The 27,622-nt window shown below is 44.6% G+C and overlaps 1 protein-coding gene across 3 annotated transcripts; it reads right to left on the reverse strand.

Annotated features, from left to right (window-relative positions):
* LOC107395801 (uncharacterized) lies at window positions 1–27,622 on the reverse strand. Of its 3 annotated transcripts, none has more exons than XM_070546859.1 (12): window positions 17,572–17,890; window positions 17,430–17,488; window positions 6,762–6,861; window positions 6,566–6,687; window positions 6,313–6,383; window positions 6,112–6,237; window positions 5,455–5,574; window positions 5,229–5,360; window positions 5,015–5,143; window positions 4,897–4,937; window positions 1,190–1,227; window positions 1–1,099 (listed from the first exon to the last, which is right to left on the reverse strand). In XM_070546859.1, exons 2-12 carry the CDS (start codon window positions 17,455–17,457, stop codon window positions 18–20), a joined length of 1,989 nt encoding a protein of 662 aa, XP_070402960.1. In that variant the 5' UTR covers window positions 17,458–17,488; window positions 17,572–17,890; the 3' UTR covers window positions 1–17. The 3 variants fall into 3 exon arrangements, 2 of the variants coding, with proteins under 2 accessions (XP_070402960.1, XP_015830739.3); XM_015975253.3 differs by having other exon boundaries at window positions 5,455–5,550; window positions 17,572–17,887; XR_011517197.1 differs by lacking the exons at window positions 1–1,099; window positions 1,190–1,227; window positions 4,897–4,937; ... (4 more) ...; window positions 6,313–6,383; window positions 6,566–6,687 and adding an exon at window positions 27,341–27,622 and having other exon boundaries at window positions 6,762–17,488; window positions 17,572–26,123.

Below are 27,622 nucleotides of genomic sequence, written 5' to 3' on the forward strand. Positions count from 1 at the left end.
GAAATTTAATTGATCTTTTAATCAGAGTCCTGACCCTTTCGCCCAAATACACACCAAGTAAAACAGTTAGACTTTTTTACATTGTTTCCTTGAGAAGCTTGTAGCTCTAAACCTTTAAATCTACCAGCATGATCAGTCTTTCTCTTCATTCGTGTTTTTCTGGAGCCTTTTCCCGTGTCTTCTTGTGTAGATAAAGACTGCTCCCTTGGGTCTACACCAGCAGTACGCGGTGAACTGGGTTTTGTAGCATCTGTTGTCTTGCTGATGCATTTATCTTCACTAGGAACCTCTCTGGGTTCTTCAGCTAGAACCAGTCGTGAGTGTTTTGATTGGAGGTTTCTGCTGCTGATTCTAGTTTGACAGTTTTCTGTCCGTCTCTCTGTGGTTTCTCTTTGAAAATCAGCGACATGTTTGCCAGTTTTCTGTGTTTCGTTGCTTCTATTTGAAGCATGTATTAGTGTTTTAGATGTACCACTGGGTTTTTGTTGAGAGCGTCTTCTCTCCTGATCCATAACATCAGAATGAGATCTTGTCACGACTAGTTTTCCTCCTTTTTCCTGTTCATCATCTAATTTTCTCTGATCAACATGACGATTCTCATCACTCTTAGGGCTGCTTCTATACTTTTTTCTGTTTTCACTCCTGCTTCCGCTCCTTTCTGTAAACTTCTGATCATTTATTTCTTTAATCTCATTTGTTGCTACACCGTCCTCCTGACCGCCATCTTTATCAGACTCACACCCTCTTCTTCTCTTTGCCTTTCCACCTGTATGCATCCTGTCTTCTTCAGCTCCATTGCCTCCTCCACTTTGTTTACAATCCCTACAGAGTTCTTTACTGTCACGATGCTGTGCCCGCCTCTCAGCACTTTCTTCCCCTTTTTGTTTCTCATCAGTTTGTTTAATGTGGCTCTGTTGTCTGCCACATGGAGCAGGAACATCAGACCCTTTGCTGCTCTGATGAACACCTGTGTTTTGGTGGACTTTATCAGCCATATTCCAGACACTTGTTGTGTTTTCATTCTTCTGTGCATGCATCCCACTGGTAGCAGACTGCTCTTCGGATGTGCACACCTCCTTTGGTTCTCCAGGATTCGTTTCTACAGCATCCAGAAAAAAAACAAAGACTCAGGCGCAGTGATGAGCTGTTTGATAAAGTCATTAGTTTGTTATCACTGAAAATACCTTACCTGTTTTTCTGTAATACAGAAGATAGGCATTATCAGATCTATAGAAAATAAAAATAAAAATAAAGATTAACCCCTTGTGACAGGGTGAGCCTCCTGTCACTGTGTCCCAATTGATCATGCTCCCTGGCTACTTGGCCACAGGGACGTCTTTGGCTGACCGGTTAGCGAGAGTTACTCTCACCCGGGAGTCTGGGGATCACATCCCGCCTGGGCCCTTGTTTCTCCACCTTGCCACACCCTCATCTGGCAGGTACACGAGGTAGCTGATATATTAGTCCTTATATCATATTAACCCTCTGGAAGCAGGCGTTGCAGATTTGCAACGTTAAAACCTAGCTACCTGGTTACTCCACACACATATTTCATGAGCATTTTTTAACTCAGAAGTACCCCTGGAGGACTTAGTTGTTTGTCCTTTTATCAAAACTTACTTTGAGCCTGAGAGGGTTAATGTTTGTGCTAATTATTAATGAAAAAATATAACTAAACTAAGAAAATTCTAGAAAAATAGGAGATGGTTTCAATGAAAATGTTAACAGTAATTTATTCATTATTATTACATTATTATCATTGTATGTCATCATTACTTAATTATAACTTTTACTGTCTTAAATTAACACAAAACATGTTAATGAATAACTTCTTATTTTCTTATTTCAGGGTATCTGCAGGTTTAAGGGAGCCAAATTTCAGACTTTTTAAGACCTTTTTTAAGGCCACTTTGACTTTAAGCTATTTTAAAAATGAAATTTAAGCTACATTTCCAGCTATTGCGTGGAACCGGTAGCCTAGTGAACTAGACCAAATTCTTGCTTTGCAAAGTTTGGTCTAGGCATGCTCCATTGGAACCTCAGCAGCTCCGACCAGGACTCTGGCTAGCCAATCACAGCTCTCTAGAGGGGTTTCAAACACATAAAGAGCTGTGATTGGTCCATAATGGTGGGCCAATCATAGTGCTCTATCTGCTTAGTGAACAAATCACAGAGCTTTATCCGCTTTGTGGGCCAATCAGGGCACTCTATATGCCTGGTGGGGGGGGGGGTGATGCAACAGAGTGAAACAAGAGTATGTCACATTCATTGTCCAGTGGAATGCGGAGATCATTTGAAAGACAACGGTAGAACCCGCCCCACAACCGAGAGCCGTCAATGGAGCTTGCCAGGCTATGGAACCGGTGCTAACCACGTTGCGAACGTGGGATTAGCCATCCAGTTAACCATTAAACTTGCACTTCCCCATGGCGCAAGCTCCCATTAGCTTAACCAGCTAACGTGCTCATCTAAAAATAGCCCCCTTTCACAACCAACTGAATGTGTACGGTTCCGCTTACGCCAATATCATACACAAGAAATACTGAACGCTAACTAGAAATTTACGAAATTTTTATAGAAATAAAAGAATCTTGTTTATTGGGTCTTTGGTAATTTACGACCTTTGGAAACTGTATTTAAGGGTTATTTGTCATTTTTACGGATTTTTAAGGCCTTAAATTTGGAAAAGCTAATTTAAGACTTTTTAAGACTTTTTAAGGACCCGCGGATACCCTGTATTGTTTGATTGTGACAGAGAATTTATTTGATTTGTTTACAAACTTGACATTTATTTAAATCTCTGAAATACACTGAAATTTACTCCATTTGTCACCATGGTGATGTGATCATGCTGAAAGAGATCTTCCTTCGTGATAATAGATACTCCATTTCTTAGACTCTGTACACACATAGGCATCGTCTACAAAACAAAGACACTTTTCTAGGGTTTGGTTCATCATCCACATGAAAGTGAAGATATATGACGCTGAAAACGATAAAAAATACAACCAACTTGGAGATTTGTGAATTCTCCGCTGTCAGGATTTGTTTGTGGACCTAAATAACTGGGATTTTAGGTTCCACATCAATCAAGGTCTGTGACAAAAATGATCAGACATTGAATGTATGTGAACTGAGTTTACACTCGCTTGTTTTACAAACTAAATTCTTGCTCCGTGTAGAAGACCACACACGAAGGAGTTTAAGCACAGGTATTCCCTGCATCTACTAATTCCACTTCCATGTTTTTCAGCAGAGACATTTGGGGAACTACTGCCACCTACAGGCTTGATATGCCTATGAATGCACTCAAATGTGGTGGTGTGGACACAAGTTCTTTTCCTGGATGAGTGGGGGTGGGTAGCCTAGAAATCTAGACCAACAGTAGCAAAAGATTTTACTCTGCAGATTAGTCTAGCTATGCTCCCTTGTAGCCTCAGCAAGTCCACCTTTGACACGAACACTTTTAGGTCTGGCCAATCTGTCAGAACCCAAGCCCCCAGACGGTCTCTCCCAGCTAACCGGCCTCCATCTTGGACCACATTTCCCAGCATGCTCCTCGCGGGAACTCCCGGCATTCTCCCAGTCACACCCAAGCCTATATATGGAAGACGCCGCACCGGCTCTTCACTCAGTCATCGTTTCATTGAAACCCCTGATCAGAGTTCTCTACCGAATAATCCTGATATCAAACATCTTTACCAAGCTCAACTCCCGTACCCAGTCGACCATCGTGACACAATCACATCGCTCTTAGGTTTGTTGGGCGGGCTTACCACCAGAGTTGTGATAAAAAAAAAAAACGCAAAGACAACATCGGCTCAGAAACAGCACTGGTTTGAAATGGCTTTGGCATCAACTTTGGAAGATTTAATGGTGGACCTGTCTTTGAGACATGAGCCGATAGAAGTACTTAAGTCCTTTATTTAAAAAAAGAATGTATTTAATTCTTTTTTGTCTTCAAAGGTGTATGGAGGACTGCCCCGTTGACTGATTTCCATAAATACGTCACATTGTTTGCTGCTCCAATTGGTCCTAGCACTGTCCAAATGTGTGTGGAGACAGTTTGAAGAAGACAGTTTGAAGAAGACCATAGATTCTGCCCCACGACTGGCTATTATATATTGGAGGATAAACTTACAATATCTGAACTAATAGCTTAGCATAATCGTCTAAGCAGCCATCTTGTTTTACAGTACAGCTCTCAGGAAGATTCATACCAAATTCCTGGGCGTTTCTCAATGCCAAGGAACCATGTCTTGACGTCTTGGCCCCGCCCCGGTCGCTAGGAGATACGTCATCAGGAGCTGCCAAGATGTGTTCCAATGTTCATGTTCTACCGAGGCGTGTGTTCTCCGTTTGTTATCTAATTAGCTAGCTGAGCAAGGATACACGGGAGGTGTCTTGTAGCCTAGCCTCTGTCAAAAATTACCCAGAATACACTGCAGTATTTTCAAAAGGATGGCGGATCAGAAGCCGGCAGCTACTTCTGGGGCAAATTTCAAGTTTAAAGGTAAGTCAACTAATTAAAAATGTTTTTTTTAGATCCAAAGAAGTTATCTATGGTTGGTTAGTTTCTTAGTAGTTGCAGCTTTGGTGGCTAGCGGGTAGTAACTCACTTATATATTTAATTTAACAAACATATACACAATTAAAAAAGTAAAAGTCTCGTTATATATTTATGTTGAAACTAATACATATAAAATATAACGTTATCTCCAGTGTCACGTGACGTTACGTGACCGCCGTGGAAGCCGCGGTCACGTGATGCAAGTCTGTTCCATTTATCCTTTTTCTTTGACCAATGAAGGACAGTGTCCTTGTAAACAAAGGCGTCTGGCCTCGCAAGACAAGGCGCCTTGGCATTGAGAAACGCCCAGTGTCATTGAAACTCACCTTAAAATGGAAGCGTCGTGTGGAAACGGATTGCATTCAACCTGAAAAGGGCAAACAAATAACTTTCTACGTTTATGTTTTAGAGTGCAGTAGTTTTGGAGTAACAGTGATTTCTCACCGGAGTGACTTTGGCGTCATTAAAGTTGTACCATCTGTCATCATCCTGAGGCTTGATTGTTGCAGCATAATGTCCACCTCTCAGATCACCAACATGATCAACAGCCGCATAGAATTCATATGTCTGGTTCTGATCCACAAAAACAAAGAGAAAAAGGTCATTCTAGAATAAAAGCTAAAAAATGAAAATACCAAAATCTACAATGGAGATTTACTTCTAGAATCTTTAAGGTGTGAGGAATTTCAACACAACAGTTGATTTTGATAAAGGACTTGTGATGTTGGTCATAGTCGAACCTCTTCAGCAGCAGAATCAGAACATCTGGATGGTCCTTTATAACATAGCTCTAAAAGAAAACATGCTCCCAAATGTTAAAATATGTTTATACCACCATTATTTGTTACAGATGAAAAGATCCGAGACGTGTTGTGTTAACTCACACTAGTAGCGTTGACTTTTGCCTCACAGGTGTCACAGTACATCTGGTTATCTCCACTAAACTCTGAGGCTCTCAAAAACGAATCGATGCCGCCATCCTGAAAAATGTGCCTTTTATTTTGCTGATGAGAAAAAGGAATTTTTAAAGCAAAAGAACATCAAAGCTGTAGGTTTGAGAACTTTACTACTGGCAGTGTGTGAATAATGGAAGGGCCTTTCAATGTCTGGAAAAGCGCTATATAAATCCAACCCATTATCAATATTATGCTTTATTCCCTTGAGTCTTTTAAGTTAAATAATGTAAAAAAAAGTTTAAGAACAGAAGTTATGACAGTGCTTATCTCTGTGAATTTATAAGTCAATCGTTTTATTCCAGGAACACTGTTCTAGCTTGAATGTGTTGGATCATTTCTGGTAACCGTGTCTTATCAGTTCCTGGTTGTGTGACCAAGCAAAGGTCATTTAGACAGCATCTTAAGACTTACTGGAAGGAAACCTGATAAACAGCCAGTGTAAACGACATATTTACAGCTAAGAAACGTTCATCATCTGTTCTTTAGACAGCTGGCAGATCATCAATAGCAGCAACATTTAGATGAAACGTTTGTATTTGTGCTACAGAAACACACTGAGAAGCTCAAAGTGAGTCTGATTCTCACCACGCTGTAGTTCCCACTGGAGGAATCTACCAGCTCAAGAGGAAGATGCCAGAAAGGTCCATCTGTGTCGTTCTGTGTGCCACATTCAGAACAAGTGGTTCTGTGTGTCATCTGACCATGGAAGATCTGCAGAGATAAACAAACACAATCCTATAAAATATTTTCAGAGCAAATGTCTTTGTTGATTTAATAAAGTTTTACCTTTGCTGCATCAGGACTGGTTTTACTTAAAATCTTCTCAAAGTACTCTGCAGCATCCTGGAGTTCATTGACTGCGAGGCAAAAATAGAATTACTCGTGTGTATTTATTCAATCAGGTAGGCTATAATCATTTACTATGATGATTTGTCGAAACTGTTATAAAATGTTTGTATTTTATTAGCCAGAAAACATTAAAAGTGCTTAAATAAAAAAAAAGCTAAAAAAATAGTAAAACCATGTTGAAATACCTTACCGTTATTAATGCTCAGAGCCTTTAATATTCTGCGTGTCTTAGTTTTCCGTTTCTGTAACTCAGTGAACAGATGTTTAAGATGGCGATCGATAAAATCTGCACCAGGATTCTCCCCTTTTGTTCTAAACAATCAGAAGTCAGCTGTTACACAGGGGTCATTCAAACTCATATTAATGAACCCAGAACAACAACCAACCTGATCACAGCATCTCTGAACTCTTTGGTCATGAACAGAACCTGCAGGACGCTGTTCAGGTAACATGTTGACCCAAGGTTGATCAGCCCATGGTACTTAGCTGTCGGGAAGTTAGGTTAATTCAGATGTAGATAGTAAAAACATTTTTATTTTAATGTTGTTGACTATAAATGGACTTCAATCAAAAAACACAGTCAACTTATTACTATACAAAATGAATATTGTTGTACGGCCTTAGTTCTGATATATTTGCTATTGACAGTATGTGTATACTCATCGTGGCAGATGGCTGCTTATACTGAGCCAAGATCCTCTGGAGGTTTCTTCCTGTTAAAAGAGAGTTTTCCTCTCCACAGCAGGTTCAATAGCGACTCCAACCAGAGAATGCTGCTACTGTGTCCTTGGGCAAGACACTTAACCCCCCTTGCTGCTGTCGAAGGGACCGGTGGCATCAGTGCTCGTCAGCCTCGCTTCTGTCAGTGTGCCCAAGGGCAGCTGTAGCTACATCGTAGCTCATCACTGTGTGAATGTGTGAGTGAATGGGTGAATGGCGTATTGTGTTGTGAAGTGCCTTGGGTGGTTGTATAACCCTAAGAAGGGGCTATATAAATACAGGCTATTTTATCATTTACTATACTGTATTGTATTGTATTGTATTGTATTGTATTGTATTGTATTGCATTGCATTGCATTGCATTGCATTGCATTGTATTGTATTGCATTGCATTGCATTGCATTGCATTGCATCGCATCGTATCGTATCGTATCGTATCACATTGTATTGTATTGTATTGTATTGTACTGTACTATATTCTATGTAAGAAATTATTAAAAATATTCCTGGAGCTGAGAATAAACCATCCATTGCCAACTGAGCTGACTGGATATTGAGCTGAAAGGAATGCACTTTTGTTTCAAAGTCGACGTTATTTGTTTGTCTCCCTTGGGAGAAACTTGGCTTTAGACAGAGGGTTACACTGCACCACCAAGATCCACAAAGGGGTCACTTTGGTTTGAATTTTGTGAAGCAAGCACGGAAGTGCCAAAAATTGCAGTTCCACTTTCATCCACTAGGGGCTGACACCAGAAGTGAGCAAAATATTGACTAGATCACAGTCATGACAATCCTGAGGAAGGTGAATGTTTTTGTAACTCTTCCATTTAGGTGTAATTAGAGGCTTGGAATTATGATTAGTTAGATTGGGATTGAAAGGTAGCATGAGCATCAGAGCTACGTCGAAGCTAGCACTAGCAGCTAACTACGGGAAAGGCCACATGTTGACTCTGAACTTTAGCTTTGTCCTCTGTGTGTTCATGTTTGGATGTTAATTCATAAAATTATTTGGACAAAGAGGGCAAGCCGTGATATTGATTGTGCTAAGAGATCAACCGAACAGCTTCATTTTTATCAGTAAGTAAATTTATATTTATGTACTTTATTTCACTGGATGAGAGGGGAAATGCTTGGTCAAATACGTTAGTGGGGTTGCTCGCTGGATTATGAAACTTGAGCAGGTGCCTGGACTCTCCTGTCTACCAGCCAGGAACAGTTGTTAAAGCAGGCGGCTGGCTGTTCCTGTTTCCCCAGGCAGCCGAGACGCTAGCTGCTTCGGCTGTAGTCACGCTGGTCGCCTGTGGATCGCTGAGGGAGACCACAGAAACACTGCAGCTCAGTTGATGCTGCTTCACTTTTGAGTTGCTCAACCGCATTTTTCTTGCTAAAAGCATCCAAAAACCTCAGTTAGCTTTGAGTTAGCTTCGGTTTGCTCAGGTAGATTGTTGGTTGAATGTGGGGAAATGCTGTGCATTTTAACATAACACTTCTTGGTCAAAGATGGGTTGAAAGAAAACATGTTGGTGTGGCTGCTGGGTAAAGTATCTAGAGCTAGGTAAGCTTTAGGGCATCGCTAGTGGTAAAAAAATCTACGAGGTAGCCGTTGTACAAGGGTTGCTGGGTTTCTGTACAGTCTTTCCCTTCAACAGCAGTGGCCCTGCGCTCAGAAACCTGCAAATCTGCCTCTCCTGTCTCCTGGCTGGAAGTGCCTTCACTTTGGAGTAACTCAACTACATTTTTCTCGCTAAAAGCACCCGAAAACCTCCGTTAGCTTTGGGTTAGCTTGTAGCTAATCTTCCATTGATCTCTGATCGTGGCGGAGGAGCGGAGTATGAGCTGACGTAAGCGGCCAGAGTGCAGTCTGAGGTTCTGCTTGTATTTTTACATTTCATATTAGAGCTCCAGAGGCAAACAGCAGGATTACAGCTGCACAGTTTGGCTGCCCTGGAGCTTCTGTCTTTGCTTTAGGGGTTAGCTCAGGTAGCTAGTAGCTACATTGGTTCATTTGCTCCCACCCTCAAAGCCACATTCTCAGCTACATCTGTTTTCCAATTTTTGGATTTTTTGGGTGTGGCAATACATGTAACATAAGTACTCAAGTTCAAATATAACCAGATAGAAGACCCCCCTAGGCAACGGTGTGTTCTAGTATCCAGGGCCAGATTAACACTTCGTTGTACCCTGGGCAACAATATTCAAGGGCCCCATCATCACGACCCAAGGATCACCATAATATGGTCACATACAGAATATATTACTGTAATATGCAGTAAATATACTCAATACTTGAATGCCTGACATCACGTAACCTGCTCAGGGTAACCTTTGACCCACCTTGTGTGGACTGACCAATGAGGAGAGGGTCTTAACTTGAGGTCATTTGGCCTTGGCCCCCAAAATGTCTTGAAACAGCCCTGGCTGTGTGACTGAGTTTTGAAGGTGATCTGAACTATCAGATGTATAAATATTACATGTGTATAACTTTTTGCTTTATCAGGTAAAAACGTGTAGTGGAGATAAATCTATCTACTTTTTACTTTTCAAGTTGCTTGTGTTTAACGGTCTGGTTGAAAATGGTGTATTCCCTCAGGGGGAGAACAAGGCGGATGCCTCGTCTGTACCTGAACCTGCCGAACCTCTGGACGAGCTGGCTGAGGAAGGAGCCAGGACCCCTACGGCTGGGCCAGTGGACGAAAAGCCCCCAGCCTCTCTTCCACGTTTTGTGCCGTTCTCCCCAGAGACAGCACCTTCTAATGTTAGTGCACGCTTAAAGGTACGTCTTGTACGGCTAGAGCTTGAAGCAAGAGAGAAGGAACGCAGAGATGAACTAAATTTCCAGTTGAAGTGTCGGCAAATAGAGGCTGAAACCACAATTAAAATACGTGAGATGGAGTTGCAGTCTAAGAAACTGTCCCCTGAACTGCCTTCTTCTGACAAGGATGAAGAGGACGAGGGTAGGGTGTCTGTTAACCTGTCCACTACTCCAGCCCCTTCCTCGTTTGATGTAGGAAAGAACATCGTTTTGGTTCCTCCTTTTCGAGAGACTGAAGTGGAGGCATACTTCTATGCCTTTGAGCGCATTGCTGTAGCTCTGCATTGGCCCAAGGAAGTTTGGTCTCTTTTGCTGCAGTGTAAATTGGCGGGTAAAGCCCAGGAGGTATGTGCAGCGCTGTCCATGGAGGACAGTCTTGTGTATGACAAAGTGAAAAATGCCATCCTAAGGGCATATGAGTTGGTGCCTGAGGCCTATCGGCAGCGTTTTAGAACCCAAAGGAGGACAACCACCCAAACCTTTATGGAGTTTGCCCGAGAAAAAGAAATGCTTTTTGACAGATGGTGTCAGGCAAGCAAGGCTACAGACTTTAACTCACTACGCGAGTTGATGTTGCTGGAGGAGTTCAAGAACTGTGTTCCCGAGCGAACGGCATTATACTTAAATGAACAAAAAGTGAACGTCCTCCAAGAGGCAGCTGTCCTAGCGGCCGAGTTCGCTTTAACACACAAGAACATTTTTGTGAGCAAGTCTGATTCTTCTCCTCGTGATCAGATTCGGAAAGAGTTTAAACCTCCATACCACCCAGCCAAAGGTTCCCAGAGTTCTAACTCAGAAAGACAATGTTTTTTTTTGTCACAAAGTGGGACATATAGTTTCTGAGTGCTGGGCCCTTAAACGTAAACAGGTGCCTCAAGGACCAAAGCCAACTAAAGGTGTTAACCTGGTCAAAACGCTTGGGCCCTCACCACTGCCAACTGCTCTGGAAGAACCTGATGTATGTTTTAAACCTTTCATCTTTGATGGTTTTGTCTCTTTGACAGGTCAGCAAGAAGATCAGAAACCAGTAAAGATTCTGAGGGACACTGGTGGTTCCCAGTCATTTATTCTGTCTGATTGTCTGCCCTTCAGTAGTACTTCATCCTGTAAAGCCAGTACAGTAGTACAAGGGATTGGGATGGACTATGTACCAGTACCATTACATCAGGTATTTATAAAGTCAAAGTTGGCTTCAGGTGTCTTTGATGTGGCTGTAAGACAGTCATTTCCTGTCGCTGGAGTTGATTTCATAATGGGAAATGATATTGCAGGGGACAAGGTGATTCCTATGCCTGTGGTGGTGGATAAACCGAAGTCCCTGTTAGAAGAAGATGACCTGTTGCGATCCCATCCTGATGTGTTTTCTGCTAGTGTCCTTACTAGGTCCCAGGCTAATAAGCTGGAGGACCTAAACTTGAGTGATTCCCTTTTAGGATCGGCTTTGATAGAGGACCGGCTATCAGCTGCTGACCCTTCTGAACTCGAGCCTGTTGATCTGAGCCCAACCATTAACCCAGAGGATCTTTCTCTACCAGTTTCACATGAGTGTTTGAGCAAAGCTCAAAAAAGTGATGTAACACTTTTTAAATGTTTTGAAGGGGCACTCAACAAAGATAAAAGACTGTCACACCAGTTTTTCTTTGAGGATGGGCTGCTCTTAAGGAAGTGGGTTTTGCGACCAGACCTGCAACAGGAAGGTGATGATGATTGGGGTGTTGTACACCAAGTGGTCATTCCAAAGGGCTACAGAGAAGAAATAATGCATCTGGCACATGACCACCCTTGGTCTGGTCATCAAGGGATAACAAAAACTTACGACCGCATCCTTCAGCATTTCTTCTGGCCGGGCTTGAAGAAAGATGTTGCCAGGTACTGTAAAATGTGCAAGGTTTGCCAAATTGTGGGAAAACCCAACCAGGTGGTACCACCTTTTCCCCTTAGTCCCATTCCTGCTGTTGGTGAGCCTTTTGAGCGTGTTTTAGTGGACTGTGTGGACCCTCTACCAAAAACAAGAACCGGTAATCAATTTCTCTTGACGATAATGTGTGCTGCAACCCGATTCCCTGAAGCTGTTCCTATTCGGAGAATCACCGCTCCAGCAATAAGTAAAGCACTCCTTAAGTTTTTCACAATATTTGGACTGCCACGAACCATACAAACCGACCAAGGCAGCAATTTTCTATCTAAACTGTTCAAACAGACGTTAAAGTCTTTTGGCATCAAACATCTCACATCTAGCCCTTACCATCCCCAGTCACAGGGAGCACTGGAAAGATGGCATCAGACTTTAAAATCGATGATTCGAAAGTACTGTTTTGAAACTGAGCAACAGTGGAATGAAGGATTACCTTTCTTATTGTTTGCAGCTCGTGAGGCGAAACAAGAGTCTCTTGGTTTCAGCCCAAATGAACTGATCTTTGGGCATAAAATACGAGGGCCATTGAAGGTACTGAAGGAAAACTTCTTGTCTGCCGGCCCCCAACCCCAAACAAATGTGCTTGACTTTGTCACCCAGTGTCATGAAAGGCTATATCGTGCTTGCTCCATAGCCAAGACATCTTTGTCCACTGCCCAACACAACATGAAGCGTCTGTTTGACAAAAAGACCGAAATGCGTGTTTTTCAGCCTGGTGACCAAGTACTTATGCTAGTGCCCACATCGGGCCCCTCTCTATCAGCCCAGTTCACCGGCCCATACTATGTGAAAACCAAAGTAAATGACACAGACTATAGAGCTCCGGGAGTTGACGTCACTTCTCCCGGCATGCAACAGTTCAAATCGAAACGGTGCCATATTGGCATGCAGAAGCCGGCAGCTGGACTATTTGTTATTGTCAGAAAACTCAATCAAACGGGAAATATGGTAGATTCCTGTTGTGCCCCAGGATGCAGAACAGATGCGGACGACATAAGGAATGAGCCATCTACAAGATTCCCCAAGATCCGGAGCGCCGCAAACGTTGGATCATTGTAATAAAACGCGCTAGTGACCGGGCTAAAATGAAGCTGTGGGATCCCGAGAGTAAAGGTTTTCGCTTATGCAGCGACCACTTCATATCAGGTACTTAAACCAATGTTTCTTCAACTGTGTATGGTATTTATTTTAAATGCTTTTATTATGATTCTTAGTGGGCTTCCTAAACTTATTTTGGCGTGGCTTTTTCTGTCTTATTACTCATAGCAACAAGTAAACATCACGTAAAACGTTGCCTCGTGAGTTCTGCGTGCTGCCGTTTCCGTGTTTTATGATCACAGCAATTAACCGGCTAAGCTGTATTTAATTTTTAAGCAATGGTTGATCAATTGTCAGATCACACACCGAGACTACTTACGTGTAAATCTGTTATTTGTCCATCCATCCATCCATTTTCATCGGCGTATCCGGAGTCGGGTTGCGGGGGAAGTAGCATGACTTCCCTCTCCCCAGCCGCCGGAGCCAGCTCCTCCGGGTAAATCCCAAGGGGTTCCCCGGTCAGGTCCGGTGTTGTGCCGGTAAGAAGTCCGCTCCGACAGCTTCTGGCGTCGGAGCGGGCAGTAGAGTCGAGAGTCCCAGACCTTCTCCCCAGCTCCTCCGGCCGGGGGAATCCCAAGGGGTTTCCCCGGCCAGGTCCGGTGTTGTGCCGGTAAGAAGTCCGCTCGACAGCTTCTGGTGTTTTTAAAAAGTATCCCAGGGGCACGGTAAGGGTCGGAGATGTTTAGTCTATTTAATTTCTGACTATATAAAACGATTTCTTCTGTTTTAAAGTGTGAAGTAAACTCCGACAAAGTAAAATCCAAGCGGATCCCGTTCATGTTCATGGTTACATCCGTGTTTGTTTAGCTTTTTTGCATGCCAAAATGGCGTCCACTAACTGAGAGTCACGTGGGGTCCGGAGCTGTATATTGTTCACACTCCTGACAGGAGGCGCCAAACCCGGCTGTGTCATGTGAATATGTTGAAGCCTTTTCTGTCCAGGGAAGAAGAGTGCAAAGACCAAAGTGGTGGTGAAACTACAAAGGCAGCTTCTGTCGCTCTGGTGTCTGTACCCCTCAACCATGATGATGGTTTAAAAATAAGTAGAAAAGGTCAACATGGTGGTCGACTTTCAAATTCAATGATACTTGCCACCTTAAATGACTACCTTTCTTATCTTTCCAGTGATGAGAAGGAGGATGTGAAAGGCCTCATTGAGGCCTACCCTACCATATTTGGAGACGTACCGTCTCGGACATCTGTGATACAGCATGACATTGATGTAAGCGGTGTGACACCGATTAAACAGCATGCGTATCGCTGCCCTCCCCTTAAAAGGGAAATAATGAAGCAAGAGGTACAATATCTCCTTGAAAATGATTTGGCTGTACGAAGCCACAGCTCGTGGAGTTCTCCATGTCTTCTGATACCTAAGCCAGATGGTTCTGTTCGCTTTTGTACAGATTATCGGAAAGTGAATGCTGTCACAACCCCAGATTCATTTCCATTACCTCGCATGGAAGACTGTGTAGATAGCATTGGTGCAGCTACCTACATAACAAAACTGGACATGTTAAAAGGGTATTGGCAAGTACCTTTGACCCCTAGGGCATCAGACATTTCTGCTTTCGTAACCCCCGACCATTTTTTGCAATATAAAGTAATGGCATTCGGGATGTGCAATGCTCCAGCTACCTTTCAGCGACTCATGACTTCGGTATTGGGTGATGTGGAACATTGTAATATTTACTTGGATGACATTGTAATTTATTCTTCTACTTGGAATGATCACATGAACACCCTAAGGGATGTTTTCCACAGGCTTGACCAAGCTTCCTTAACTCTGAATCTGGCTAAATGTGAGTTTGCTAAAGCTGTGGTCACCTACCTGGGAAAACAAGTGGGTCATGGCCAGGTACGCCCCGTAAACGCAAAAGTGGAAGCCATCATACACTACCCTATGCCAACCACCAGACGTGAACTCCGCCGTTTTCTGGGTTTGGTTGGCTATTACAGGTGTTTTTGCCAGAACTTTTCCACAGTGGTGGCTCCTCTAACAAAGATGTGCAGCACCAAGCAACCTTTTGTGTGGGATGCTGACTGTCAACAGGCTTTTGTTTCTGCCAAGTCTCTTCTCTGTAGTGCACCTGTATTGGCAGCTCCAGACTTTGACAAAGTCTTCAAACTGGAGGTGGACGCAAGTGCTACTGGGGCTGGAGCGGTGTTGTTGCAAGAAGGGGCAGATGGCCTCAACCACCCGGTTTCCTACTTCTCAGCTAAGTTTAAGTCTTATCAGCTTAACTACTCAACCATTGAGAAGGAGACTTTAGCCATGCTCCTGGCTCTACAACATTACGATGTTTATGTCGGTTCAACGTCATATCCTGTCACAGTGTACACTGACCATAACCCTTTGGTGTTCCTCAAGCAGATGTACAATCGCAACCAAAGGTTAATGCGCTGGGCATTACTGGCCCAGGAATACAACCTGGACATCCAACATAGAAAAGGAGCAGACAATGTGATCGCCGATGCCCTCTCAAGAGTACCAAGTTTATACCCTTAGCATGGTAGAACTTAATAGTGTTGTAATTTTACTGTGTAAAAATCTTTTATGGGGGATGGTGTTACGTCCATTGCCCTGTAGGGGCTCTCTTGGAGTAGAGAGCTTCCTGTTTGGTGTTTGTTTGCAGGTCTGCTGCCACACCCGGGTGCCCAGCTGGGATCATTTGCTCCTCATCAATGGACCTGCATAAAAGCTCCAGCCAGCTGGCGCCCCAGCCCCTAACTCCTGGGCACAGACTGTTTTGGTGATTGTGAAGGTGTTAAAACCTGTGTAGCATAAGCTACTGTGATACCAGTAGTATTTAGTGGATACTGGTTGTACTAGAAGTTCATTCTTTTATTAGTTGGGAAGTATTTGGTAGGGGTTCTCTGCCTTTTTCTTTGATGCACCGTTTTCTCCTGTTTTGTGGACAGCCAGTGTAGCCCAGGCATTGTATTTGTTTCTTTTCATTAGAGAAGGGTTGCATGTTTTTTGTTTTAGCTAAAGGGGTGGTTTTGTTTGTTGTTTTGGCCTGGAGACCCTGACGTTGAACTACTTCCCTCTTTTTGTTATGGTGTTACGAAGTTTCTGGTTGTTTTTCGTTTATTTGTATATTAAATGCCTTCTTTCAGTTTTTTGTTATTTTTTTGTGTTACACCCTAACCTCCTGGACCGCTAATATCTCAAGGGTTGTAACAAACACTTTGTTTTGTTTTCTTGTTTTTATTTAACTGTTTTCCTGTCCTGTCTGTCTCCCATCTTCCTGCATCTCCTCTAAACTCTCCAGAAAATCTGCTGCCTGGATTCTTACTTTTTCACCTCATCAGTTACTTTTGAGCAGACCAAAGGGATCTCCTGACCACAAAGCGGAGAGCACGGATGCTGCGTCAGTGAGGTGAAATCACCGCAGCACAGGTGATGAGCTCCGCAGTGGCAGAGTGCTTCAGCCGCAAATAAGACAGAAAATAGAGGACATGACCGATCGTGTGTTAATTATAGTTTTTTGGTTGCGCCACTTTGAGAATGGACCATGCGCTGGAAGCAGCTGCCTGGATCGCTGCCCAACAACGCGCTGTGCCGCTCTCTGCTCAAAGGAGTCCATAAATGATGTAATATAGGTAGAAAACGTTTTTCCGGCTCCCCTGGATGTGTAGGATATCCAGCTCCCCCATAATTCGATCCCTGCGCCTGGATGAAAAGCCGGACATTTTCATCAATACAAGAACCCCCAGTCCGGACGCCCGGGCAGAGAGTGAAAAGTGGACATGTCTGGGGAAAACCGGACATATGGTCCCCTAGTTTAATATAAAGCGGGAGATTACAGATACAGTATATTGCTCGTGCCCTTGCTGCCTTGGGCCCTTTAGAGTTCGTGGGCCCGGGCAATTGCCCAGTTGCCCATATGGTTAATTTGGCCTTGCTAGTATCTAATTTAGAAGAAGAAGAAGAAGAAGCGCTTTGGGCTTCCTGACAGGGTTGCGGAAGGCGCTTTATAAATAAAGCTTTGATTGATTGATTGATTGATTGATTGATTGATTGAAGAAGAAGAAGTAAATAGTGCCTCTCAAGATAAAAAGCATGTGGTGCTTTGCAAAATTTAATTGAAAGTGGATTATAAAAATAAAATGTCAGTGGATCTTGTGGTGCAGGATGAAGATATAACTCTTTAAAACAAAATAAAATGGGTGAAGGTACAATTTTTAAAACATTTAAGGTGTAATATAATAAATAAATGAACTAATCTTTTCATCAGCGATCCTATATGGTCAAAAATGAACAGTAATATTAATATTTTTAGGATTGATACATTTGAAGCATGAAAAAACTTGGAAAGTGTGAGGTAAAATAACCTTCTGGGTTAGATAAAGTTATTATTATGCTGAATGTAATGACTATAAATTGTAGATGATTTATTATATTAATCCACGTAGGTTTATGAATACAGATTACAATGTGACACCAATTGTTTTCTAAATTCTCAGCATATCTGTGGCAGGAGACTAACCAATAAGAGAAACACTAACCAGTTGTTCCAGTAGGCTTACTCATCATGTTTCGTCCCGTCAGGTCACCAGTTCATTCACTACCAGCCACACAGCAAAGAAATTCTTGTCATTTTTGTAAGAAAAACAAGTTCTAAATAAAAACACTAAATAATAAACCTACCTTCAGTCGTGAGCATCAGTCTCTACAGACATCCTTCACACATGCAGCTTTTTATTTACAGTAACGGAGCACTTTCACCGGTCAGAGCAGATTAGTCAAACATTTGTTTCTCTTTCGCTTCTTGCAGCAACAGCAGCGTCAGTGCTGCATTCAGGGTACCTCAGAAATGTTGCCGACAGACCAAACGCGTCCCAGTGACAGAACTATAAATTTACAATCACGTGTCAGTGTCAGACCCGACTGTCATAAGATGTGAGGTCTGTTAAGATTAAATGTCTCAATATTTAATGACAGCTTTTCTATAAGTGAATATTTTTTTTCCAATTAAACACAATTTTAAATGGCCTGTATTTGTATAATGGGCTCGACACACGGGAGGCGACATCGCCTCTCCTCCATTCATTTTCGATGAGACATGCGCAACAAAGCGATAATCGCGGGTCTCCCTCCTACCAAGCGAAACGCGAAAAACCTGCGTGTGAAATTTTGCGCTCGTGCACGTGTCGTGCACAGGCGACCCAGCGACGCGATCCCAGAAAGTTGAAATATTTTCAACTTTTCATCGCTGTCACTCGGACGAGGACCAATCAACGGAGGTTTCATTCACTGACCAATGAGCGGACATAATGCTCCGCACATTTCCGAGCAAACATGGAGGAGAAGTTGATTATTATTATGTTTTATATAATAAAATCAGAAGTAAGATTCCACATAACTCTAGCAGCACCTTGTTAAACATCATATCTACCGCTTTTTTAACTCTGAACCGCTTAAATAACCTTAATTCCCTCCAACCTGACACAGCCAAACAAAACAACGGAAGTTTCAATTTCGCCATGGAACAGAACGCGTAGACAGCTTTGCCGCTGGCCGCTGCCGCGGGTCGCCTCCCGTGTGTCAGGTAATAAAAGCGACGGCGACAAATTTCGCTGATTGCGTTCGTTTGTCGCCTCCCGTGTGTCGAGCCCATTACGCTTCTTCTACAACCCACCAAGGCGCTTCACAACACAGTCATTCACCCATTCACACGCTGATGGTGATGAGCTATAGCCACAGCTGCCCTGGGGTGCACTGACAGAGGTGAGGCCTGCCACACACCGGCGCCCAATGGTCCCTCAGACCACCAACAAGGCAGGTTAAGGGTCTTGCCCAAGGACACAACAGCAGCATTTCTCTGGTCATAGGGTGTGTCCGAATCCGTGAGCAGGATGCTTGTGAGGACGCATTTTGAGGTCGATGACATCACAGCTCAGTGACAAGTTCCAAGAATACTCATTCTTGCGTCCTCAAATGCGTCCTCGCTCCGCCCACATTTCGAGGACGGGTCTGTTGTATCCTCACAGAACAAGGCTATCCCGGCATGCTTTGCGCGCCGGCTGTGGACTTTCAACAGGAAAAGAAAATGGGGAGAGCTACGAAGTTTTAAACGGTAGTTTGTTGAAAAATAGCGGTAGAAAACTAAAAAGCTTAAAGCGGTTCTGTTTATAGACATATTTCGTTTGTATGTTTGTTTTTTAAATTACATTTTAAGCAGAAATCAGCCTGAACGAGCTTGTTTCGCGAGTCCCGTAGTTATTTCCGTTTGTGTGTGTGTGCGCTCGCGCACGCACGTGTGTGTGTGTGTGTGTGTGTGTAGCGAATTAAACTTGTCATTTGTTTTAGGGACAACAGAGCATTTTTATTAAGCTTAGTGGTGTAGAGTGAAGCTGTTTACACATGACCGCAGTAGTTCATTGTGTGCCAGGGTCAAACCTGCAACCTTCCGATCACTGGACAACCCGCTCCACCTCCTGAGCTGCTGCTGTAATTGTTTTGATGATTTTTACAACAATATATTTCAGAGTAATGAAAAACTTAATTGAAACCTATCCCTGAAACTTTTGTTTTAACCCCGCGCCTTTTGTTAAATGGATTAGATTTATATTTGTATTTTCTATCCTGAATATTGTGTTTACTTACTAAGGACCATATAGATAAAAGTTGGTAGCGAACTCTGGTACATGTAATCTTTATGAATTTTTTTTACGAGATTAAAGATTATTTCCATTCAAATAAACAAAAGTGATTATGAGGTCTGATGTGTTGTGCACTTAGTGTCATGTTCCTGGGCAGAGGTGAGTCACACCTTCTCCTCTCACCAGACTCTGAGCTAATTCTCCACAGGTGAGCAGCAGGGGGAGCGGCAGCTGCAGGAGATTTCCCAATCAGGGACGCGGGTTCAAAAGGAGGATGGAGACACATCACTTTGCCGGATGATTGCACCAGTTTAGGTAGCACCAGCCACTCGACTCTGAACTTTGATCTTGTTAATTCGTGTTTTGACTCGCCTTCGACTAGTGGATTTATGACCTTGGATTGTATTTTGGATTTGGAATTGGATTATCCCTTACGCCTGTTTTTGTCTCGCTCAGGATCATCTCATCATCTACTCACCCTCGCTGTCTTCGTTTTCTGGAACATACTCATCACGTCCCATCCTCCTCCGCCGTTCCTGTTTGGCTTTCCCTCTGCTACCTCACCCCTCCTGGATCTCTCATCCTCTGCCCAGCGTCCTCCCCGGCTTCCCCTCCTCTACTGATTAACCTGAGCACCTCAGAGACTCGAGCCGTGTTGCTCATCCCACAGGACTTCCCTGTGCGGTTTCAGTTCCCGTTTTTATAATAAAGACATTTTACTTTACTGCTTTGGACTACGTGTGCTGATTCTGCATGTCTTGGGTTAGACACTTACCTCGAGCCATGACAGAATCATCCGGCCACACATCTAATCCAGCGGAGTCAGCACTCGCGGATCTGGCTACCCGGATGTCCCAACAAGAGCAGACACTTCCCGTCCTCATGGAGCAGCTGAATATCACCAACCAACGTTATCAACGTTTGGAGACCGTCCTGCAGCAGCTTCAGGAGCAGCTCTCCTCTACAGCCTCGGGTTCCGTCCCCGCTCCAGCGACAGCCGCCGCTCCGGCGTTCGGAACAGAACCACACGCACACGCCTCGGGAGGTGTGGTTTCACCTGGACCGGAGGCGCTCGGCTCTCCGGAAATCACCCACTTCCGTTCGGCTCCTCCTCGGCAATGTCCGACCTTCTCCGGTGAATTCGAGGATTGCTTTGGGTTTCTGCTACAGTGCCGCCTAGCGTTTGAAGACTCCCCGAGGTCTTTTCCTACTGACTCAATGAAGATCTCGTTTATTGTTGGACTACTTAGAGGCAAGGCGCTTCGGTGGGCGAAGGCTAAGAGCAGAAATCCTAATTTCCTGTCTGGTTCTTACCCAGACTTTCTGGAGGATTTTAAACTGACTTTTTGCAGTTCAGAGACCACCACTGACATCAGAAAAAGACTGTTGCACGTCTCGCAGGGAAGAAGGTCAGTGGCTGACATGTCTCTGGAGTTTAGGACCTTGGCTGCAATGACATCATGGGGAGACGATGCCCTTAAAGCAGTATTCATCGAAGCGCTGAACGATCGGGTAAGGAACCAGCTGGCTCTGTGCCCCGAGCCATCAACCCTGGACGGACTGATCTCATTATGCATCTCTATCGACAAGAGACACAGGGAGCTTCAGAAGACACCATTCAGGGATCTGTCACCACCTGTAGCACATCGTCCATCCCATAGGTCTCCTCCTCTGGACTCACCCGAGGAGCCCATGCAGGTGGGATGTACCCACCTTACTCCAGAGGAGCGCCAACATCGTTACAGTAAAGGGTTGTGCCTTTACTGTGGAAAACCAGGACACATGGTGCACACTTGCCCTGCGGCGTCAAAAGGGCGTGCCCACTAGTAGTTCCGGGAGTTCTGGTGGGCAGTCATTCAGGTAAAGAGACCTCCCGTTTTCTTATTGACTGTGCTTTGACTGTTAACAGTCGTCGCCACCGGACGACTGCTCTAGTAGACTCAGGATGTGAACAGTCTTTGGTGGACCCTCAACTGGTGCGGGATTGGGGACTGTCTACTGTTCCACTGCCGGAACCTTTAACAGTGTACTCCCTGGATGGGAGGCCCCTGGCCACAATCACCCACCGGACCCAACCACTCCAGCTCCAGGTCTCAGGTAACCACACGGAGATGATCTCATTATTTGTGTTTCCCTCCCCGCAGAACCAAGTAGTTCTAGGCCATTCCTGGCTTAGGGTACACAACCCGTGTTTGGACTGGAGATCAAGCCGTGTGGAGACCTGGAGTCTGGAGTGTCATCTTACCTGCCTGACCTCTGCTTCCTCTGGATCCAAGGACTCTGAAAAGACTCTTGTGGAGCCGCCCGATCTCACCCAGGTACCAAGTGAGTACCATGACTTGCAGCAAGTGTTCAGTAGAGATCAAGCAGCCACGTTGCCACCTCACAGTCCATTTGACATTGGAATAGACCTGTTGCCAGGAGCTCCGCTCCCAACCAGCCGCCTCTACAGTCTGTCCAAACCTGAACAGGACAGTATGAGGAAATACATTACAGAGGCCCTGGCCAATGGCATAATCAGGCCATCCACCTCGCCTCTGGGAGCTGGGTTTTTCTTCGTGGCCAAGAAGGACGGGTCGCTTCGCCCTTGTATTGATTACAGGGGTTTAAATCAAATAACGGTGAAGGACAAGTACCCGCTCCCTCTACTCTAATCAACCTTTGAACCTGTGCAAGATGCCACTGTTTTTACGCGGTTGGATCTCCGCAATGCATATCACCTGGTCAGAGTCCGCCAAGGTGACGAATGGAAGACAGCTTTTAAGACACCCCTGGGGCACTTTGAAAATTTGGTGATGCCCTTTGGCCTCACTAATGCTCCAGCGGTGTTTCAGAGACTCGTGAACTCAGTGTTGGGGGACTACATTAATGACTTTGTATCTGTATATCTTGATGATATTTTGATTTTTTCTAGGTCCATTGATCAACACCAGAAACATGTTCGGATGGTACTCCAACGGCTGTTGGAGAACAGACTATTTGTAAAAGCCGAGAAATGTGAATTTCATGTTTCAGTAGTTAAGTTTCTTGGTTTTGTTTTAGAAAGTGGACGGCTGAGGGCGGACCCAGACAAGGTCCAAGCAGTGACTGAGTGGCCTACCCCTGCCACCAGGAAACAACTGCAGCGGTTTCTTGGCTATGCAAACTTTTACAGACGGTTTATCCGCAATTACAGCCAGACCGCAGCCCCTCTGACAGCTCTAACCTCTGTTGTTAAGCCCTTTTCCTGGTCTCCAGAAGCCGAAGCTGCATTTAGGACTCTGAAGAGGAGGTTCACCGAGGCCCCAGTCCTCTCCAGACCAGACCCCAAGCAGCAGTTCACTGTGGAGGTGGACGCCTCTGACACCGGGGTTGGCGCAGTCCTCTCTCAGGTATCCCCAGAAGACCACAAACTTCATCTGTGTGCCTTCTTCTCACGGCGCTTGACACCCACAGAGAGCAGGTATGACGTGGGGGACAGGGAGTTACTGGCAGTAAAACTGGCTTTGGAGGAGTGGAGACATTGGCTGGAGGGGGCTGAACTACCATTTACCATTTGGACTGATCATAAAAACCTGATCTATCTCAAGGAGGCAAAGAGACTGAACCCTCGACAGTATAGGTGGTCTTTGTTCTTCTCCCGCTTTAACTTTGTTTTGTCCTATAGACCAGGATCAAAGAACACAAAGCCTGATGCTCTGTCTCGCCAGCACTCCTCTGAAGATGAGACGGCTCCTAGCACCATCTTGCCTGCCTCCTGCATCGTTGCTGGAGTAACATGGCCCATAAGAGACCAGGTCCTGGAGGGCCTTAAGGTGGATCCTGGCCCAGGTAACGGACCCTCCAACAGACTGTTTGTTCCCCAGGCACTACGAGGAAAGGTTATTCACTGGGCTCACACCGGGAGGTTCTCAATCCACCCTGGAGTAGGACGTACTGTTGCTCTGATCAGGCGATCTTTCTGGTGGCCCTCCCTCTACAGAGACGTGAAGGAGTATGTGTCGGCCTGCCACGTCTGTGCCCAACAAAAAGGTACCAATCAGTCTCCAGCAGGCCTACTCTGTTCCCTACCAGTGCCGTCCCGTCCTTGGTCCCATATTGCCTTGGACTTTGTTTGTGGGTTGCCACCTTCGCATGGTTTTAGTGTCATTTTAACTGTTGTGGACAGGTTCTCCAAAGCCTGTCATCTGGTGCCGTTAAAGGCTCTCCCTACATCTGCCGTCACGGCCCAGCTTTTAATTAAACATGTCTTTCGTCTGCATGGGATCCCAACAGAGATCCTCTCTGACCGAGGGCCCCAGTTCGTGTCTCGTGTCTGGAGGGAGTTTGCCACCGCCTTGGGAGCCCAGGTGGCTCTGACCTCGGGGTTTCATCCGCAGACCAACGGACAATGCGAGCGGATGAACCAAGAGTTGGGTGCCATGCTTCGCTGCGTCTGCGCCACAAACCATCCACCTGGAGTGAGCATTTGGCTTGGGTCGAATATGCCCATAATAGCCATGTCTCCTCCGCCAAAGGTCAGTCTCCCTTCAAGTCCTCCCTTGGATATCAGCCCTCTCTGTTCCCCCTTCATACAGATGCCACCATCACCACTCCTCAGTTCCTTCGTCGGGCCCACCGCACTTGGATCACCACGAGGTCGGCTCTTCAGCGGACCGCGGAAAGGAATCAGCGACTGGCTGACCGACACCGTCGTCCTGCTCCCACCTACTCTCCCGGTCAAATGGTCTGGTTGTCGTCCAAGGATGTCCCGCTGAAGGCGACCACCAGGAAGTTCTCTCCTAGGTTCCTTGGTCCCTTCAAGGTCGCGGCGGTCCCTAGTCCGACAACCGTGCGGTTGGAACTCCCGTCGTCTCTTCGGATCCATCCTGTGTTCCATGTCTCCCTGATCAAACCCGTCGTTTCCAGCCCTCTGTGCCCGGTTCCGGCTCCGCCTCCTCCTGCTCAGCTCTACAAAGGGGGGCTGGTATACAAGGTGCGGCGCATCCTCGACTCTCGCCCCCGTGGTCGGGGTCTTCAATATTTGGTGGATTGGGAGGGGTACGGCCCGGAGGAACGCTCCTGGATTCCCCGGTCCAACATCGAGGACCCCTCTCTCATCTCGGACTTCGAGGCCTCCAGATCCGGTGCTAGGACGCCGGGGGGCGTCCGTTGAGGGGGGGGGGGGGGGGCACTGTCATGTTCCTGGGCAGAGGTGAGTCACACCTTCTCCTCTCACCAGACTCTGAGCTAATTCTCCACAGGTGAGGAGCAGGGGGAGCGGCAGCTGCAGGAGATTTCCCAATCAGGGACGCGGGTTCAAAAGGAGGATGGAGACACATCACTTTGCCGGATGATTGCACCAGTTTAGGTAGCACCAGTCACTCGACTCTGAACTTTGATCTTGTTAATTCGTGTTTTGACTCGCCTTCGACTAGTGGATTTATGACCTTGGATTGTATTTTGGATTTGGAATTGGATTATCCCTTACGCCTGTTTTTGTCTCGCTCAGGATCATCTCATCATACTCACCCTCGCTGTCTTCGTTTTCTGGAACATACTCATCACGTCCCATCCTCCTCCGCCGTTCCTGTTTGGCTTTCCCTCTGCTACCTCACCCCTCCTGGATCTCTCATCCTCTGCCCAGCGTCCTCCCCGGCTTCCCCTCCTCTACTGATTAACCTGAGCACCTCAGAGACTCGAGCCGTGTTGCTCATCCCACAGGACTTCCCTGTGCAGTTTCAGTTCCCGTTTTTATAATAAAGACATTTTACTTTACTGCTTTGGACTACGTGTGCTGATTCTGCATGTCTTGGGTTTGACACTTACCTCGAGCCATGACACTTAGCTCTCGTGAATAACTAATACAACCAGACTGACAAGCTAAAACAAAACAAGAGCAAAAATCACTGTCACCAAGCATAAAAAACTTTGCCCTGTTCTATAAACCTATAAATCACCATGAAATTTTTCTTATTTCACAAGTCATTTTTGGGAATTTTTGCTAAAAGGGACCTGGGTTATACCAGCTAGATATCACCGCATGTAAATAATTATTGACTTCCATTTGAATAACAAAAGTATACAGCTGTGTTAAGGTTAATAAAAATATGATTTAGCATGAGTTGCTATCAAATCAAATCAATTTTAGGACATTTTACCTGTCTACTGTTGAGCCTCACATTAGCATTAGCTGTTACCATTTCTACCTGGTTAATCTCTGTTTCTCCAAACTTAGGTTGTTCAAAGAGCTGTCCACAACAGGTAAGATAACTAATTGTTCACCATATTTCTGCTAAATCTCACCGTTAAAAGTGTCCACAATCAAACGGGAGTGGCTGAAATCATTTTAATTGCACAAGAGAAAATCAAAAAAATCTAACTCTTAAAAGACAGTAACAGCTAAAAAAATCACAGAGTAAAGTCTCATAAATTGTAAACAGTCAGGAATTGGAGTCACTGGAGAGAGAGCAATGGTGTCAGGAGAATGTCCAGATGTTCTGATTCAAGCTGTGAGTCCTCCAGGAACCTTGATCACTAGCTGAATGACTGACATGTGTTGGATTCCATATTCAGACAGGGGTTTTGCATCCTCGTTCAGCTGCTTGTCTGTGAAAATCAGCCGCAGGTTCTCCTGTCCTGTAAGAAAACCGCACAAGCACAGCAAGATGCGAGACTCATAAACATGGTCCCAGAACAACACAGAGGAATGTCCTCTGGTTCTATCCAGAAGTTTAACTAAATTAAATAAATCGTCATATTTGAAGATGATTAACACATTTTTAATTTTAACATTTCAGAATTGTTCAGCTATACTTTAGTCGTTTTTAAAGGTGCATAAAGTAAGAATGACATCCTGTGGTCAAATGTGGGTACTGCAGTCCATGTAACAATACAAACAAGTCTACTCTAAGCAGCTGCTGTGAAATGCTGTGCTGATTGGCTCCAGAAGAAGAAAGACATTTCACTGTAATATTGAGTTATTGGTAACTGAAAAGTAGCTATATATATTTTTAGAGACAACTTTTTGTCTATAATTCACTGTTAGTATTGTTAGCTCAAAGTTAGCCTCTAGCGTTCTTATCCGGGTTTCCATTTTTTGAGAAATGGTGCTTTTGCCAGCTGGTGTTAGATTACAGATGATTGCACTGACTTGGCAACCCAACAGGCTCACCCATGATTGGCTCTGAACCAGGAAGTGTGGAGCTGGAACAGATTATAAGCAAAGGCTACATCAGCCATTTTAACAGAGGACTGGCCTCCATTTTGCCAACTGATAAGGAATCTGTTTAAATGTAACCTCCCTTCTACCATATTGAGAAATTAGACTGCTTTTTTTTCACTGTAGAATTATTACTTATTGCACCTTTAAATCGTCAACAGGAAGATCAATTTTCACTAGAACCTGTTACAACTTGTTGTGTTCAGCTGCTTAACGTCTAAAGGTTAGCTACAAATCTGTTTTACTTAAGTCTTTACTCTGCAAACCGGCTGACTCAGAGAAAAGTTTTACTTGAACAAAGTCATTAATCACAGGTTTACGTGTAATTTGCACAGGTGTATGTATATTTGTTTTATTTGTTGTTGTTTTTTTATGTTATCAGATTTAATTTAGCTTGTTTATTCTCAGAATGCAGAATAAGCTGATCCAATAATAGAAAATAAACAGCATGATTTACTTTCACTTTTAGATTAATATGGTATTTCTTCCTTTTAGCCACAATAAACAAAAATATTTCTAATCAGCACAACTGTCAGTGATTATGTGAAATCTGATGACAGTCTAACCAATAAACACTTCACTAATCAGTACCACTGACTCTGCACAAGCAGCAGCTGGTCTAGTTCTTGGTTACCTGCCGTCTGTGGAAGTTTTTCAGCTATTTTTTCCTTCAGCTGTCGGACCGTCATTTTCTGCATCTGCTCTTCTGTGTTGCAGAGATCAATCAACGTTTTCTCCCCTCTGAGTCCGTGAACCATCACCTGGTAGAGTTTCCCCATTTCCCTGCTGCTCTCTGAGCTCCTGCTGCTTCTGCGATTGAGGCTCTTCTGGTGTTCTTGTGAAAGCACAACAGAATATGATGACAGAGCGGGCACAAGATGCTTTCACTTTCTACTTCATGTAAAAAAAAGCATTT

This window comes from Nothobranchius furzeri, chromosome 2, assembly GCF_043380555.1.
Source record: "Nothobranchius furzeri strain GRZ-AD chromosome 2, NfurGRZ-RIMD1, whole genome shotgun sequence".
In the NCBI taxonomy this organism is placed as follows: domain Eukaryota; kingdom Metazoa; phylum Chordata; class Actinopteri; order Cyprinodontiformes; family Nothobranchiidae; genus Nothobranchius; species Nothobranchius furzeri.

What these genes read in the sequence shown, in the direction of transcription:
- LOC107395801 (XM_070546859.1), bottom strand. Translation starts at nt 17,457, where the DNA reads ATGATGAGTAAGCCTACTGGAACAACTG. An exon ending in TTCAGAGATGCTGTGATCAG is followed by an intron (nt 6,688 to 6,761) that starts GTTGGTTGTTGT and finishes CTGATTGTTTAG; the next exon opens with AACAAAAGGGGAGAATCCTG. An exon ending in TCTGTATTACAGAAAAACAG is followed by an intron (nt 1,100 to 1,189) that starts GTAAGGTATTTT and finishes TGGATGCTGTAG; the next exon opens with AAACGAATCCTGGAGAACCA.